The following is a 14,227-nucleotide window of genomic DNA, read 5'->3' as shown; positions in this document are numbered from 1 at the left end:
TGTGTCACCTCGCCACTCTACCGACCGAAGCAGTCAGCCTCGCTCCTCACGGACCCCACAACATCGTCCCTTTGATGAACTGGAAAGCCCCGGAGTCCTGGAGCGGTAAATGCGGCAGCTACACGGACGAGGGTGCTTCTAAGCTCGCCCAGAAGCAGGAACGAGGAGTGTCCGTCAGAGATTGGGATAGCCAGCACAGCAACCGGGTATGACTTCATTATGTTGGGTCAGCTGAGCAAAAAGACGAGGGACGGGAGGTGGGCCCCTTGAGCCCTGGCTACACAGACAGTCACAGTGCAGTGCTGGAGCAGGAACAGTGAGGTACAGATACCCTAGGCCTTCGTCGCAGGGAGTGTTTGGGGAGCAAAGAAGCCAATCGACCAGGATCAGAGGGAGGCAAGCGAGCCGTCTGCTTGACATCGTGCACTAACTACTCCGTACTGCGATATGCATGACAGAGAAGGGTGTGTGGACGACAGGACTAGGACTAGGACTAGTACTCGTGAGCGGGCGAAACGAAGGGCACGGAGTACGATGGCTGCGATTGATGGATTCACTCTACGAGTCCTGCATGCTCCGATCAACATGATGTTTCTGCTGCGCAGGGGATCTTGCAATTTATTGCTCATTTCGAGTGAAGCAGTTGAGGAGCGCCCAAGATCAGCTTCGGGTTGTCCGTTGCCGGTAAGTGAGGAATGATATGCGGAATCAAGACAGGGATGCAGCGGGTTTGACTCCTGACAACAATTCAATGGCCAGCAAGCGCCCGCAGAGTCTGCTAGTCTCATTGATAGTTGAAACTGCGGGCTGGTAGGCACATGACGTTGGAGTCAGGCCAATTGTCACATCTCCAGAAATCGAACTCATTAATTGCCTTTTGCTGGTGCCGGGAGATCTGTTAATCTCTTTCCAAAACAAAGCCGTACCGATTAAGTTCGTCGTCTTTCGTAGGTGTGCCAGTGACCGGACATGGCTATTTGATAGATTTCTCGAGCCTGTGCGGAACAAACATTGAGGTCCAATAAACCAACGGATTTCTTGAAAGTAATTCGGTAGATGCAAGGCTTCGTAGGGTGGTCGGTCCTGGGCAACACAGCAAAAGCCCTTCTAGTCGTCAGAAAGAGGTCAAACCACGGTGGCGACAGGTCGTGTTCACAAGGAACCCTTGACCCCATCAGGGCCCATCCCACTCTCATCTGTGGCATCGTGTGGCATCTTGTGGAACCCTGGAGCTCCACAGGCATCCTGCTAAGCACGCCAGTCGCCGGGGAACTGGCATCCCCGGAAATGAAAGCCTGTTCCGCGCCGCGGGCCCCAGACGACGTTGGCAAGGGCACCCTCGGCCACTGGGCTTTTGCTCTTCCACCTTACCAGTTGAGCCTAAGCGGCCAGGGCTAAGGAGGGGGTGAGATGCACGTCCAAAGCCCGCCAGCTAGTCCCAGGCACCAGTTGGCTTTTGTGTTTCAATGGCCAGGCCCGAAGGGACCGTCCCTCAGTGCATTCGTTTTCTGACGGCTACCATGCGAGTGACGAGCGCACTCTTCTTGAAGGATTTGGCAGGTCGACCAGTATCACCCACTGTACGGAGTACCTGAGGAAGATCAAGACTCAGGCATCCTCTAGTCGCCTAAGTCGGTTGGGGAAGGCAAGAACACCTAAATTCCCTGCATAGGACACTCCGCTCTTTCAGTAGCAGGCGTCACATGCCGGTCTCCGTTCCTTGCCAGCGTTGATGGTCGCCTGGACCATCTTGCCTGGCAGCCGGATCACCAGGCCTTGGGTCACAGGCTGCTCTTCAACTCCACCGAGGTACGCCACAGGTGGTTCTTGGTTCTCAGTCCTGGGGATATGACTGTAACCACACAGCACTTTCTCATTCGGGAATGTCACCGTTGCTTGGAGGCACTTTCATTTCCATAGCTGCCATTACGGAGTACGGAGTATTGTCGAAACAGTCCATCAAGCGCCCCCACCATCATATCCAAGTTGCAGAGACTCCGTAGCGGGTAGCGCTCTGACAACTGCAAAATGATCCGTAGTTCAGGTGCTTCCAGGATGCTCCTATCAAGAGTCTGCACACCTTGTAGGGGGGACATATTTCTGTTCTGACTCAAATCTGAAACTCAACATACTCCTTAAATGACACGGTTATCCAAAAAGGTCCACAATGGAAAAGGCCTCATGTAACCAAATGCGGGATTTCTGTCATGCGCCCTTGTCAGAGTGTTCGGTGTTGAGGGCCTCGCCAATGGTAATACGACTGACACTCACCGCCAGGAGTGAAATTGAAGCAGTACGAGTAAAATTTGATCGCGTTGACCGCGTGCCATTGGTACATCTCGATGATTTCGACATTCATGCCTCTACATCTGTGCCTGCCATTTAAAGCTTTCTACGAGAGGAGCCCGAGACCTCTTCAGTCACTTAGAGCAAACAATCCGTTAAACTGATTCTACCCTCCAGTTGGTGTGTCGCATGTCTCACCATGCGATCAGCACCGGGAATGGAGCTTTGGTCATGTTGTTCACCTATGAAGAGTGAGGTGGTGCACCACACATAATTGATGCTGGAGATCCGAGATTCAGATGCAGGTGAGGTTGAACAAACATTAAGCTTGAAGGGGGGATCACCACTCCCGCTCAACCGCCTGGGTTCGCGCCTGAACATGAATGGATCGTAAGCTCAAAAGAACATTCGAAGGCCCGAGCCAGGCCCGTGACCCAGGGGTCCTTGATCCGTGCACCATTCAGGGAACTGCCCGCGTCTAAAATCGTGTCTTGCAATTTTCAGCACGCGAGCCACAAATTGCAGGAATAAGCGCGATGGCCATGGCATCTGAGTCCGCCTGGAGCCTTCTCACCCCCCACAGCATGTGTACGTGGCGGCCCACGCCAGGGTACCAGCAATGCGATGGTGGATTTGGCAAATGTTTGGCAGGCATCATCACTTCTTTCTGGCGATTGTTCCGCATCCGCGGATGCAAGGATGCCTGCCCTTCGACACCCTGGGCACTAGTCCGATAACTTCCTTTTGCACACAAGGAATGATGACATCAAATCTGGTGCTTTTCGGGAATTCAGTCTCTTTGGGGAACTTCGGGACGGTTCGTCTTCTATCTCGTCCCATTTCCGCAACTAAAAGCAATATTTGATCCTACGCGAGAGCGATGGGCCCCTATCTAAAATGCCCCAGAGGCGGCGTGCGGACAGCTGTCAGGGAACCCAGGGAAATCCGTGAAGCTGCTCTTGAACATAAGCTTAGTACCTGCCTGGCATGCAATTTGGTCACGTCCCGGAGTGGTCTCTGTGCCTCTCGTATGGTGTGTGCTGGACGCGGAATATCCATCTATACGGACATAAAGCAAGACTGCTGGTTGCTTTGCCTCCATGCACCATCTGAAAATGGATGGATGCCACCGGCAAGTGAGGGGACTTACCGACTGCTTCGCAGACGAATTGGAAAATCTCTCTGCAGGTACTCCGTGCTGCTTTTTGCAAGCTCACTGAGGCCAGATAGACCTTGCTTCTACAGACCTCGAGTCACCACCACGTCAGTGTATTGCTGTACAAAGCCAGGGTCGGCATGCAGCCGGCAACCTTGCTTCAGCTCAGGAGGCAGTCCTGTTGTATCCAACCAAATGTAACGGATTTACTGGTCCATCTGGTCGATAATAGTGTCATGCAAGTCGCTAGCCAATGGGTGCAGGACGGCATATGAGGGTGCCACGGATGGAAGCCGAACAGAATATTCCTTTGCATCAATGCTGAGCAAAGCATGCTGGGGCCCTACGTTTCTTGACCAATGATACATCCTGACTTTCCTACTCACGAAAAATGCAAAGTCGCACAGCGCAGCAGGACGGTTGCGACGTAAGCCGGCTCCTTATCCCAGTTCTCCGTGAATAGCTGACAATGGAAACGTCGGGCGTTGGGCCCAGCCGAGCGAAAATTGAAGCATGAAGAGTGGCGCCATGACTAAGTAGGCAGACGAGCTCCCGGCATCCGTAGAAATACCAGATCGAGGTCACGATATCCGTTCTTTCCGTGTTGCATTCCAAGCCCGTATTTTCAGCCTGCTTGCTGCGATACGAACAGGCAATCATTCCCGGATCAGGCTCGCGTTGGGTGACGGGAAGAGGCAACAGTGGCATGACTCCCGTTTCAGGCAGGCAGGCTCTTAACGGAGTTGGCTGAACATATGGTCGGTGGTGAGTCTTCTGATGTGCACGTCGCTGTGCTCGTGGTGGCGGTCGATGCCGATCGTGCTGTCGAATTAAAGTCGGACTCCCAATTCGGCCTCATCACTCATCCAAATCAATTACTATTAATTGAATAATTCGAGTATGAGTAAGCTGTCCTATTACGGAGGAGTGTTGAGGCAGTATATCCTCTGCACAATCCATCTCATGATCCACCGTACCTTCCAGTGACCACCCCCCATCGCCCATTCAGCGGTTTCATGATTGTGCACTGGATCTCAGCCCCGTTCGTCATGCGCATCCTCCATCTTCAAAGCGCAGGCCATTGTTTGCCAGTTTCAATATTTGTGTTGATCAATCTACTTTTCCTCAGTATCGCTCTCCATTATGCCCTAGACGACTAGCCCGAACCCTCCCTTCCTGGGTTCCTTTCCGGCCTTCATCGGCTGTGTTCAGCAATAATGTATCGACAATGACCCTGTCTCAGAAACATGTCTTGTCCGCCGCTCTTGCTGCCTTCGTCGCTTGGGGTCTTGCAGTACGCTATCTCCCCGTTTTGCGATTCCTCGGATATGCCTTTACAGCTGGTTGTCTGTCCAGCGTATTCCTGCTGGTTGCAGCCATTCTCACCTCGACGATCTCTCCCTCAAAGCTTCGTCGCCAGTCCTCACTTTCCTGTGACATTCCGAATTTCATGACGCCTCCGAAATGGTCCGCAGAACTGGACCAATACAACCGTTCACGCCGCTACAAAGCTCTGCAGCTCCACGACCAATCGTTTGTCGTTTCACAGGCTGTAGATAGCCTCCTCTCGTTGGCCCTGAGGGACTTTGTGACTTCGTGGTACAGCAACATCACCCCCAGCCCGGTCTTTGTCAATGAGGTGGACAGGAATATCCGGGCAGCCCTGGTGGAGATTAGGGATCGAATCCTGAAAGAAGACATGGTCAATGTTATTGTCTCCAAAGTTGTTCCAATAATCACTGCTCACTTGCGAGACTATGACCAGGCCGAACGTGCCGTCCGGGGTCGAAGTTTGAATCGCAACGTAACAGAGTCAGAAGAACTAGAACTGGCGATAGCTGCCAAGTACAAGGATGGAAAGCTGCATGCGGCAGCTTCTCTCACTTATTCTGACGCAAAGACCATTCAGCAAGATCATCTTCGGAAAATCCTTGTTCGCATTCTCCCAGATATACTCTCTCCCAACATGTTGGGCAGTCGTGCAACCTTGGTTCTTGTTAAGGAAATTATATCCTGTGCAGTATTGTATCCTGTACTGCAACTCCTTGCAGATCCCGACACTTGGAATCAAATTGTTGAGGCCTACGGACGAACCACACTTCAGGATAGGCAAACTGTAAGAAGGATGAGGGCTGCCTTAGACCAACACACCTCTTCCGTGCCCAAGCCGAGGGCAGAGCAGCAATTGCCCCGCTTGGCGCCCGATGATAGTGAGCGAGCTTTTGAGCGATTTGTTAGGGCCATTCGCAAGACCAAGAACTTATCCGACGCCCGACGATTTCGTAGCTCAATTGCCAGCCAGATTCAACGGGAAAGCTTGGTCGAAGGTCAAGATCCGGTCTATTTACGCAGACTCGAGATGGCAAAGCGCGTTCTCGACCAAAAAATTGTGAAGCTCAGTCGAACTGGCAGTGTTGTCCAGCCATCCGTCTCTCAAAACGACAATCGTACAAATACGAGCCCCAAAACCCGTGAATGGACACTGGTGGAAATCATGCATACCGCTTCAGGGCTATCCTATTTCATGGAGTACATGGATCGGCAACAGAAAATGTCCCTAGTCCAATTTTGGGTTGTGGTCGACGGCTTCCGCAATCCCTTAGAGGACGATTTTGGGGACGACACTGCGCCGGTAGCACAACAGCATTGGACGGATACCGATCGAATGGACATTGCGCAAATCAGTGAAGCATACATGCTCAAGCCAGAACTGAATATCCCACAGGAAAGTAAGGAAGCCATCAAAGCATTCCTTGTTGCCGGGCGCAGGGCAACAACACAGCAGTACCAATCTGCAAGAACGGCCATTCTCTCAGCACAATCGGCCGTCTTAGAAGAATTGACAGCGCAGCATCTTCCGAACTTTCGGAAGTCAGACTTGTACTACAAGTTTCTTGCATCTGGTGAAGCCTCATCCATGCAACCCCGGCTACCGAGCTCCGACCAGCTGGCAGCTGACATTTTACCCGCGCAAAATGCGATCTTGAAGCTACAGGCGCAACCTCATGTAATGATGCGTACCAATTCGCAACCAGCAGTCAAACCTAAAGACCTTCGGCGTGCTGCTGCATCCTCCACTGATGTTCGTAGTTTGGCTTCCTCTAGACTCTTCGATGATGATCTCCCCAAACGCTCTGGGCCCTCGGCACCTCTTTTCGACGACGGGTATGATACCGACCCATTGGCGCACTCTACCAACAGCCTGGGTCATGAATCTATGAACGGCGACGCCGCAGCAGAGCAACGTCAGGTCATCGAAAGCATGGAAGCCGCTATGAACAATATTATGACCGACGAACCCGTTGAAGATGGCAGAAGTTATGATGACGATGCACTGTTTGGCTCTCCAATATCCATTACCAAGTCAACCAGGACTTTGGAGTCTCCTCGTGAGTCACTTGACACTCCAAACATCGATGCAGTACCCGCAAGCAAAACAAAACCAAGTCTTGCGACATTGGGGCTTGTCAATACGTCCTCTCGCATCGGAGTGTTCCGTGATAACGATCTGTTCCCCGACGAAGAAAAGTTCCTAGAGGACGAATATGTGGACAATGACAGCTTTAAAGATGATGAAATCGGTGAAGATGAAATCCACGAGGCCGCACCTGGCGACCTTGGTCTTGCAGAAGCAATAACGGGCCTCACAAACGACATTGAACGACTTATATCTCAGGAATCCGTGGTAGATGCATTAACTCGCAAAGCCGAACTGACAAACAATGTCGCGGAGCTCCGAATCCTGTCGAAGTCCAAGTCAAGTCTCCAGCGGGAGATACGTCGTAAAGAGCTCCAGCGCCAACAATACATTGTTCAAGAGAGTGACAACAGCTTGTTTGGTCGATCGAATATTTCTATTCAGTCAGTTGTCGTAGGCAAAGAAGAGGATGGTCGGGAGTTTGCGCTGTACGTCGTCGAGGTTCAGCGACAAGCGGGTGAACAAATGCCTGCTGCTATGTGGGTGGTGACCCGTCGATACAGTGAATTTCACGACCTGCATCAACGTTTGCGACGGAGGTATCCTTCCACGAGAGACCTCGAATTCCCGCGGAGAAGAGTGGTCATGAAGCTTCAAAAAGCTTTTCTGCAGAATCGACGGCTTGGGCTAGAAACTTATCTCCAACAGCTACTTCGGATGCCCGATGTATGCCGAAGCCGAGAATTGAGGGCTTTCCTTTCTCAACAGAGCATTGGATCCCACAACATCGGCAATGCAACCGAGACGCAAGACATTGTGAGTCGAATTTACAATTCAGTGACTGATGGCATGGATGAATTCCTGGGTAACATTTCCGTTCTCGATCAGCTGTCTGTTGCCGGTCAAAATCTGATCTCTGCTGCAACCAGTCAGCTAGGCATGAACCAAGCTGATGTTGTGTCAATCGAAACTGGCCCGGTAGCGGAAGCTGAAGCTGAGCTTGCTGCCTTTGAAGATAGGGAGTTGGAGCCCTTTGTCAAACCAATTTGCGATATCTTCCTTGAGACATTTGAACTTAACCGAGGAAACAATTGGCTGCGCGGCCGTGCTGTGATCGTGGTGCTGCACCAACTCTTAGGCGGCACTATTGAGCGCAAGGTGCGTGAGCTCGTCAAAGGGTTCACACAGGAAGATACACTACTCAAATATATCGCAATGATCAAAGATACCATGTGGCCAGGAGGGGGCCGGCTAAGAGAATCCAAGCCTCGAACAGCACCGGAGAAGAAGAAATCCAAGACCGAGGCTGCGGTGATGCTGAGTACGCTCGTCCCAGAGCTTGCAGCCAGCGTAGTTGGCAGAGCCAACGCACAGGCCGCCGCCCGAAGGATATCCGCAACGATGAATAACGCCCGTCTCAATCAGCACCTTGTCTTTACCATCCTTGATGAGATTATTGGAGTATTGTTTGATCCATCGAAAAAGGCTATGGATTGAAGGTAAACACGATTTTAGAAGAGACACCTCTTATCCAAATAGTGAAAAGTTGGTCGCAAGTCTGTGTGTAGACATTTGAGTCACACTATGATAACGTGTAGGCTAGATATTCTAAATGGAAGCAAGAAAAAACCTGACTCTTACCCGAAGTCCTGAGATACAAATCCCAGGCACGTTGACGGCGTATGTGTCTCCAGATCACCGCTGAAGGTAACAACAGTATTTTACATTTCCAGGGAGGCGGTGCAAAGTATCAGGTATTATTTCGAACGACGGAAAGAAGTGAATGGGATGCTGCATCTGCAAATGTTGGGTACGAGCAAGCTGTGGCGCGTTCTCCCGTCTCAGAGCCAAAGGATGCTCGATACGGCAAAGAGGCTAAGGGGCTCTTGAGATGCCCCTGAGGTAGTAAGAAGAGGACATCTGATCTGCAGGACAGGGCCTCTCCTGCTCACCAAACATTTATGAGCTTTTATTTTAGACTAGAACCTAGTGAATGTCTTCCTAGTCAAAACATAATCTAGATTTTTAAGACACATGCCCCGACCAATCCGTCTCGATGTTTTCGAAAGCCGTACAGAACTCTAATCCTATAAAGCATATGAACACATTATATACACTTATGCACGATATAATTCGGTCAGGAAGAGACCGGTATTCTCGCTTGATCGATATTACAGCAATTCAACGCCTTAAAGTGTATTAACGAGAATGCCCTCTGCGGGTCTATTCGGTGGGCGCAGCTCAGGCTCAGCTCAGCGAAACCACCAGTTTGCACTGGCGGTGACACCGGCGCCGATGCCCTTGACGCTGTGCCACCATCCTTTGGGGATGAAGAGTGCGTCGCCGGTGCTGAGTGTTGTCTCCTGCGCGTACCTGCTGAGGAGTTGCGCGTAGGGGGGCGGTGCACGAGTATGAGATGGTGAATCAGTGCTGTCGTTGCTGCCAGATTCGGAAGGCCAGATAGCGGCATGGAGCACGGCTTTCTCAGGCCCGCTCATCATGTCCTCGCCACGGATGGTGGCAGACGATGAGGTGTTGTGGTCGTGGTCGTGATGGATGCGTGCTTGGACGTCGGCGAAGACGGCGGCGCCAACCTCGGGCGGCAGCAGTCGCACAACTTTCTGGCCGGCGAGTTGGATGAAGATGTTGGGGTTGGGGTCGCGGTGCAGGGGCGTGTATGTGGGTGGCCGGCCTAGCCAGAGGCTCGAGGCGTAGATGTCTCCTTTGATCGGTCCGGAGCGGGCGATGAGGTCTGGGGTCGGAATGTCCTGCTGCAGAGACGGTGGCAGCGCGGTCAGGGAGCATTGTGCCAGGTATATTGATTGGCTACTTGGCTGGTTCAGGGTGTATGTTGGGTTTTTGCTCGCGTTGGAGGACAGGTACGCCAGCAGGATCCCGAGGGGTGCTTCTGTGCGCTGGAATGTTTCATCTTCGGGGGAACTCGAAGTGCTTTTCGTAGAGGTGAGCTCCAACGGCACGATCGTATCTGCATACTCGGTCCAGAATGCAGAGTTCAGTTCTGAACTTCTGGGATGTATACCGGGGTCGTTGTTGAGGCTAACATGGCCAAGATCGAGACTGCTGGGGTCGTCTTCATGGGTGAACCACTTGGAACAGGCCGGCGGGAGTTGCGAGCTCAGCCTGGGGAACTGGAAAGGCACCGCGGGTATATATGCATTGACCTGGAAGACGTCTAGATCCCAGGAGGGAAGAAGTGGGACTTGGTGCACGGAACAGGTTGAGGATGAAGTGACTCCTCTGATGCCCGGTTTTTGATATCTCACTGCCTTTAAACATGAGAATTGTGGATATTTAGGAATGCATTTCATTAGGATGGATCTTTGTGGTGGACACGCAGGCTTGTTATTAGTGAACAAATTAGATCAAGAGAGTGTGAGTGTCTCGGTTGGTGAGCTTCTCCAGGACACTCAGTATCCGTACATACGTTGGGAGTGTCATCAAACTGTGGTGTTGGATTGGGTACCTGCGTGGCGTGCAGCTGTATTGTGGAATACAATACTTGATATTCGGTACTGCCAGGCCAGTGAGAGAAAAGCGTGAACAGCAGTTGCCTGGCTACAGCCGCCTGAGATACCCTAGTACGCAGGTGCTTAGTTAAAAGTCACAAATACATTCATTACAAATCGTAATACAAAATTCCAACGTATCATCCGCATCTAGCTGGGTACCTAAGACGTTCTTTTGGCGGTCATAGTAATGGCAGACCTGGCACTGCTTAGGCATGAAATAAGGATACCTTGAATCTACCTGTATACCTCTATTTAGGTAGCTAAGCAGAGTGCACTATCGACTTCAAGAGTAAAAATGGGCAATACTGATAGCGTACTCTATGTATGTAGTACGTTTATCGAGGACTCCGTACGCGCTACGGCTGGGTACACACGGTACGGAGTACATCTGTGTAATTAGTTACACAGGTGGCCCTGTCCTGCAGCTTTGTACCGCGTCAGGGGAGGGTGACACCACCAACGATCTGTTTGACTCCTCTTGCCTCGGTAAATCCCCCGCCACGTCAACCACTGGCACAAGAATGTGGAGGGAGCGAGACTCGGGGAGCGCGAATCGCGATGGGAACATGTGATGCTTTGATGGCCCGGTGAGAACTCAGTACTAACGATTGACTCGGCTCTTCGGTGGAAACCCATCAATTAATCAGTACCTTGTCTCGATGGCCCGATCGGGCCTTGTCCTGCCCTGCTCATATTATTTACTACCGACCTACTACCGCGTGTAGTATTCGCAGGTACGCACGCTGGCAGTCTCGCCATAAGAAATGATTTACCAATACGGCCACTTCTCCTGGTTCTCCTTCTTATCAGGCCACCAATGAGTCCTCCATCCACTGACTCGGTCATCCAAGCACGTCCGCATTCCCTTCTATATCTTCCTCCACTTCGTCCTCGCCATCTCGAGATTCCGCATACGTCCAACCTGCTCACTCTTCCCGGCATCGACAGACAAAATGACCAAAAGAATAGACAAGATCCAATACATCTCAGACCCCAATGGCACGTCATACACTTACTATCCAGTTGCCATCATTGGCGGTGGTGAGTCGGGTATTGCCATGGCCTGCCGGTTGCGTTCAGAGCTAGGTTTTGACCAGTTCCGCATCTTCGAACGTATGTCTGGCCTTGGAGGCACCTGGTATGCCAACACTTATCCTGGCATTGCCTGCGATGTGTAATGTTCTCCCCCACCCAACACTCTACACAATCTTCCCGGGGTGCTAAGAAAGTCTCGTGGAAATAGACCTGCCATTCTTTACTCCTACTCGTTCGCTCAAAACCCGGGCTGGACCAGCGTCTTTCCTTCTGGAAAGGAGATCGTTCGCTACCTCTACGATGTTTGCGCAAAGTACGAAATCCTCGATAAGATCCAACTTGACACCTCCGTCAAGTCTATTCGATGGCTTGATCAGGAGGAGGAATGGGAAATTGTCCTCGAGCATCTGGCCCCCGGTGTGGGTGACCTGGCGACCCATCAACGTGTGTCGCTAGAGCAAGAGCAAGGTACCACCGCAACAGTCTTGCGCACCGAAGTCGTCCGGGCCAAAGTCGTCGCCTCTGCCGTTGGCGGCTTGGTCGAACCCAAACGCCCAATCGATTTCCCTGGTATTGACACCTTTGAGGGTGAAGTAGTCCATACTGGGCGTTGGAAAAAAGACATTGATCTCCGAGGCAAGAATGTCGTGGTTGTCGGAACAGGATGCTCAGCTGCTCAGGTGGTGCCACAGCTCGTCAAGCCTGAGTACGGTGCGAAGCACGTCACTCAACTCATGCGCTCACCTCCCTGGGTTGCCCCAACGATCCCAAAGGATCTGGCTCGTTTTCTCTCTGAAACCGTGCCCAAAATCTCCCGACGTATCCCGGGTTTTCAAAACATCCTCCGAAAATTACTTTTTACTGCCATCGAAGCTGAGTTCATCAGCCTTTTCTCACCCACCGAAGCCGCCCGAAAACGGAGAGAGGCAAAAAGGGATGAGCTTCTGGCTCATATGCACAAGTACGTCCCCAAAGAGTACCACGAGATTTTGACTCCCGATTATGAAGTCTATTGTAAACGGCGGGTGGTTGACGAAGGCTGGTTTATGTCGTTGCAACATCCTGACATTGAAATTACTACATTACCCATGACTTCCGTTCAGCCTCGCTCTGTCACACTGGGACCTGGGAGGTATTATCCACCGGTCTCCAAGACGGATTCAAAAGTTTCGAACGAGGAGAGAACCATTCCTACTGACGTTATCATTATGGCCAATGGCTACGAGACCAACGTCTGGCTACATCCACTGGACGTGACTGGCCGCAACGGCAAATCACTCTACAAGACCTGGGAAGAGCGTGGTGGAGCTCAGGCATACCTTGGAACAGCGATGGATGGCTTTCCCAATTTCTTCCTAATCTTCGGCCCTAACACCGCGACCGGTCACTCAAGCGTCATCCTGGCCAGCGAGAATATGGTCAACTACAGCCTGAATTTCATCAAACCCATCCTCCGCGGCGACGTAAACACCTACGAGGTCAAAGAATCCGCGGAGCGTGAATGGACCAAAGGCATCCAGGACGCGCTCAAGAACTCGGTCTTCATGTCTGGCGGCTGCAGTAGCTGGTATTTCAGCAAGGACGGCTGGAACGCCACTGTTTATCCACGCACCCAAATAGATTTCACCTTGCGTTGCATGTTCCCACGCTGGAGCCACTGGCAGGCTACTTACACGCGCAAGGGCCTCGTCAAGCTCACGTTGACAAGGCTCTTCAAGCTCTTCGCCCTCGTCGGTACTTTATATAGCGCCTACTTCGCCGTGAGGAATGGCAGAGCCCGGACCAAAGACGCCCTTAAAGATATATTCCTGCGCGCCAGGGAGGGTGTGCTAGCATTGCTTTCGAGAGTGAGGTGAGCTGGCGCGTCTCTTGGATGGTGCTGTGACCAAGTGCTTGGGAACTCTGCTAAGAGCAAACATGCTCCATTAGATGTGACATGCATGGAGCTGCACTCGGAGTCGAGAGCTAGAAATCGAGATGCAACAGAGCGACAGACGATGCAAGGGCGATGGCAAGAGCGCCTCAACCATCCTCCTTGTTCTCAAATGTGTCAGGCAGCAGAGCGCACGACTGAATCGGTGAAACAGTTGCTTATGCAGAATGTAATCCAGCAGTAGCTAGAGCTAACTAGACTTAATTCATCTTCGCAAGGTATATACGAGGTACAGACTGAGCGTCCACTCTTATATAGCATGTAATCAAATATTCCAATAGGGGACGGAGTCGAGATACATGTTTGTATCACACGTAACATACAGTACCGGAGACCCTATCCTTCACACAGAGTTTTCGCAGAACGACTTAGTCAATTTAGACGCCTCTCACACCCGGTATTTCACAACACTCGCAGCGAAGTACCACCGAATCAAGTGCTCGTCTCCACGACGCCAAATAGACAGATGAATTGGGTGCAGGCAGGCATGAGGTCGTCTAGAGCTCCGAGACAATAAACCAGGCAGTCAGTCAAGTCAAGTCAATTCAATTTGACTACAGGACTAAGGAACCAATTTACCATGCAATATGAGTTTTATATGCGGAATAACCCTCCCCGGCCATGTTTGATCGTCGGTTCGCTGCCCCTTGGTAGCTTGGACTTCACTTCTTGCTCTGGTCTCTGTTATAGTAGTGGCGCGGACTAGCTAGCTAGGACGGCGGGTTGGTTTGCTTTTCAAAACGAATAAAAAACGCACAAAATCTTCAGAGTTTAGGCAACCGCAGGCTTTGGGATTTCGAACCGAGCGGCACCAGTTCTTCTAATCGACTACTTACCTGCCTATAGAGCAGTCTATTGAATAACGTTGA

General features: G+C 51.5%; 3 protein-coding genes across 3 annotated transcripts; 2 read left to right on the top strand and 1 right to left on the bottom strand.

Moving 5' to 3' along the window:
- Positions 1 to 4,670: 4,670 nt before the first annotated feature.
- On the top strand, positions 4,671 to 8,357 carry A1O9_08058 (uncharacterized protein; the record flags this gene model as incomplete). Its single annotated transcript, XM_013403613.1, has 1 exon — positions 4,671 to 8,357. The coding sequence occupies one exon, from the start codon at positions 4,671 to 4,673 to the stop codon at positions 8,355 to 8,357; it is 3,687 nt and encodes a 1,228-aa protein (XP_013259067.1).
- A 755-nt stretch (positions 8,358 to 9,112) lies between these two features.
- On the bottom strand, positions 9,113 to 10,189 carry A1O9_08057 (uncharacterized protein; the record flags this gene model as incomplete). The annotated part of the gene is made up of 1 exon (XM_013403612.1): positions 9,113 to 10,189. The coding sequence occupies one exon, from the start codon at positions 10,187 to 10,189 to the stop codon at positions 9,113 to 9,115; it is 1,077 nt and encodes a 358-aa protein (XP_013259066.1).
- A 1,154-nt stretch (positions 10,190 to 11,343) lies between these two features.
- A1O9_08056 (uncharacterized protein) lies at positions 11,344 to 13,281 on the top strand (the record flags this gene model as incomplete). The annotated part of the gene is made up of 2 exons (XM_013403611.1): positions 11,344 to 11,564; positions 11,634 to 13,281. The coding sequence occupies 2 exons, from the start codon at positions 11,344 to 11,346 to the stop codon at positions 13,279 to 13,281; spliced, it is 1,869 nt and encodes a 622-aa protein (XP_013259065.1).
- Positions 13,282 to 14,227: the final 946 nt, after the last annotated feature.

This window comes from Exophiala aquamarina (assembly GCF_000709125.1).
Source record: "Exophiala aquamarina CBS 119918 chromosome Unknown aczIA-supercont1.6, whole genome shotgun sequence".
Classification (NCBI taxonomy): Eukaryota; Fungi; Ascomycota; class Eurotiomycetes; order Chaetothyriales; family Herpotrichiellaceae; genus Exophiala; species Exophiala aquamarina.
The sequence above is the reverse complement of the archived record's forward strand: the minus strand, read 5'-3'. Positions and strand labels throughout refer to the sequence as shown.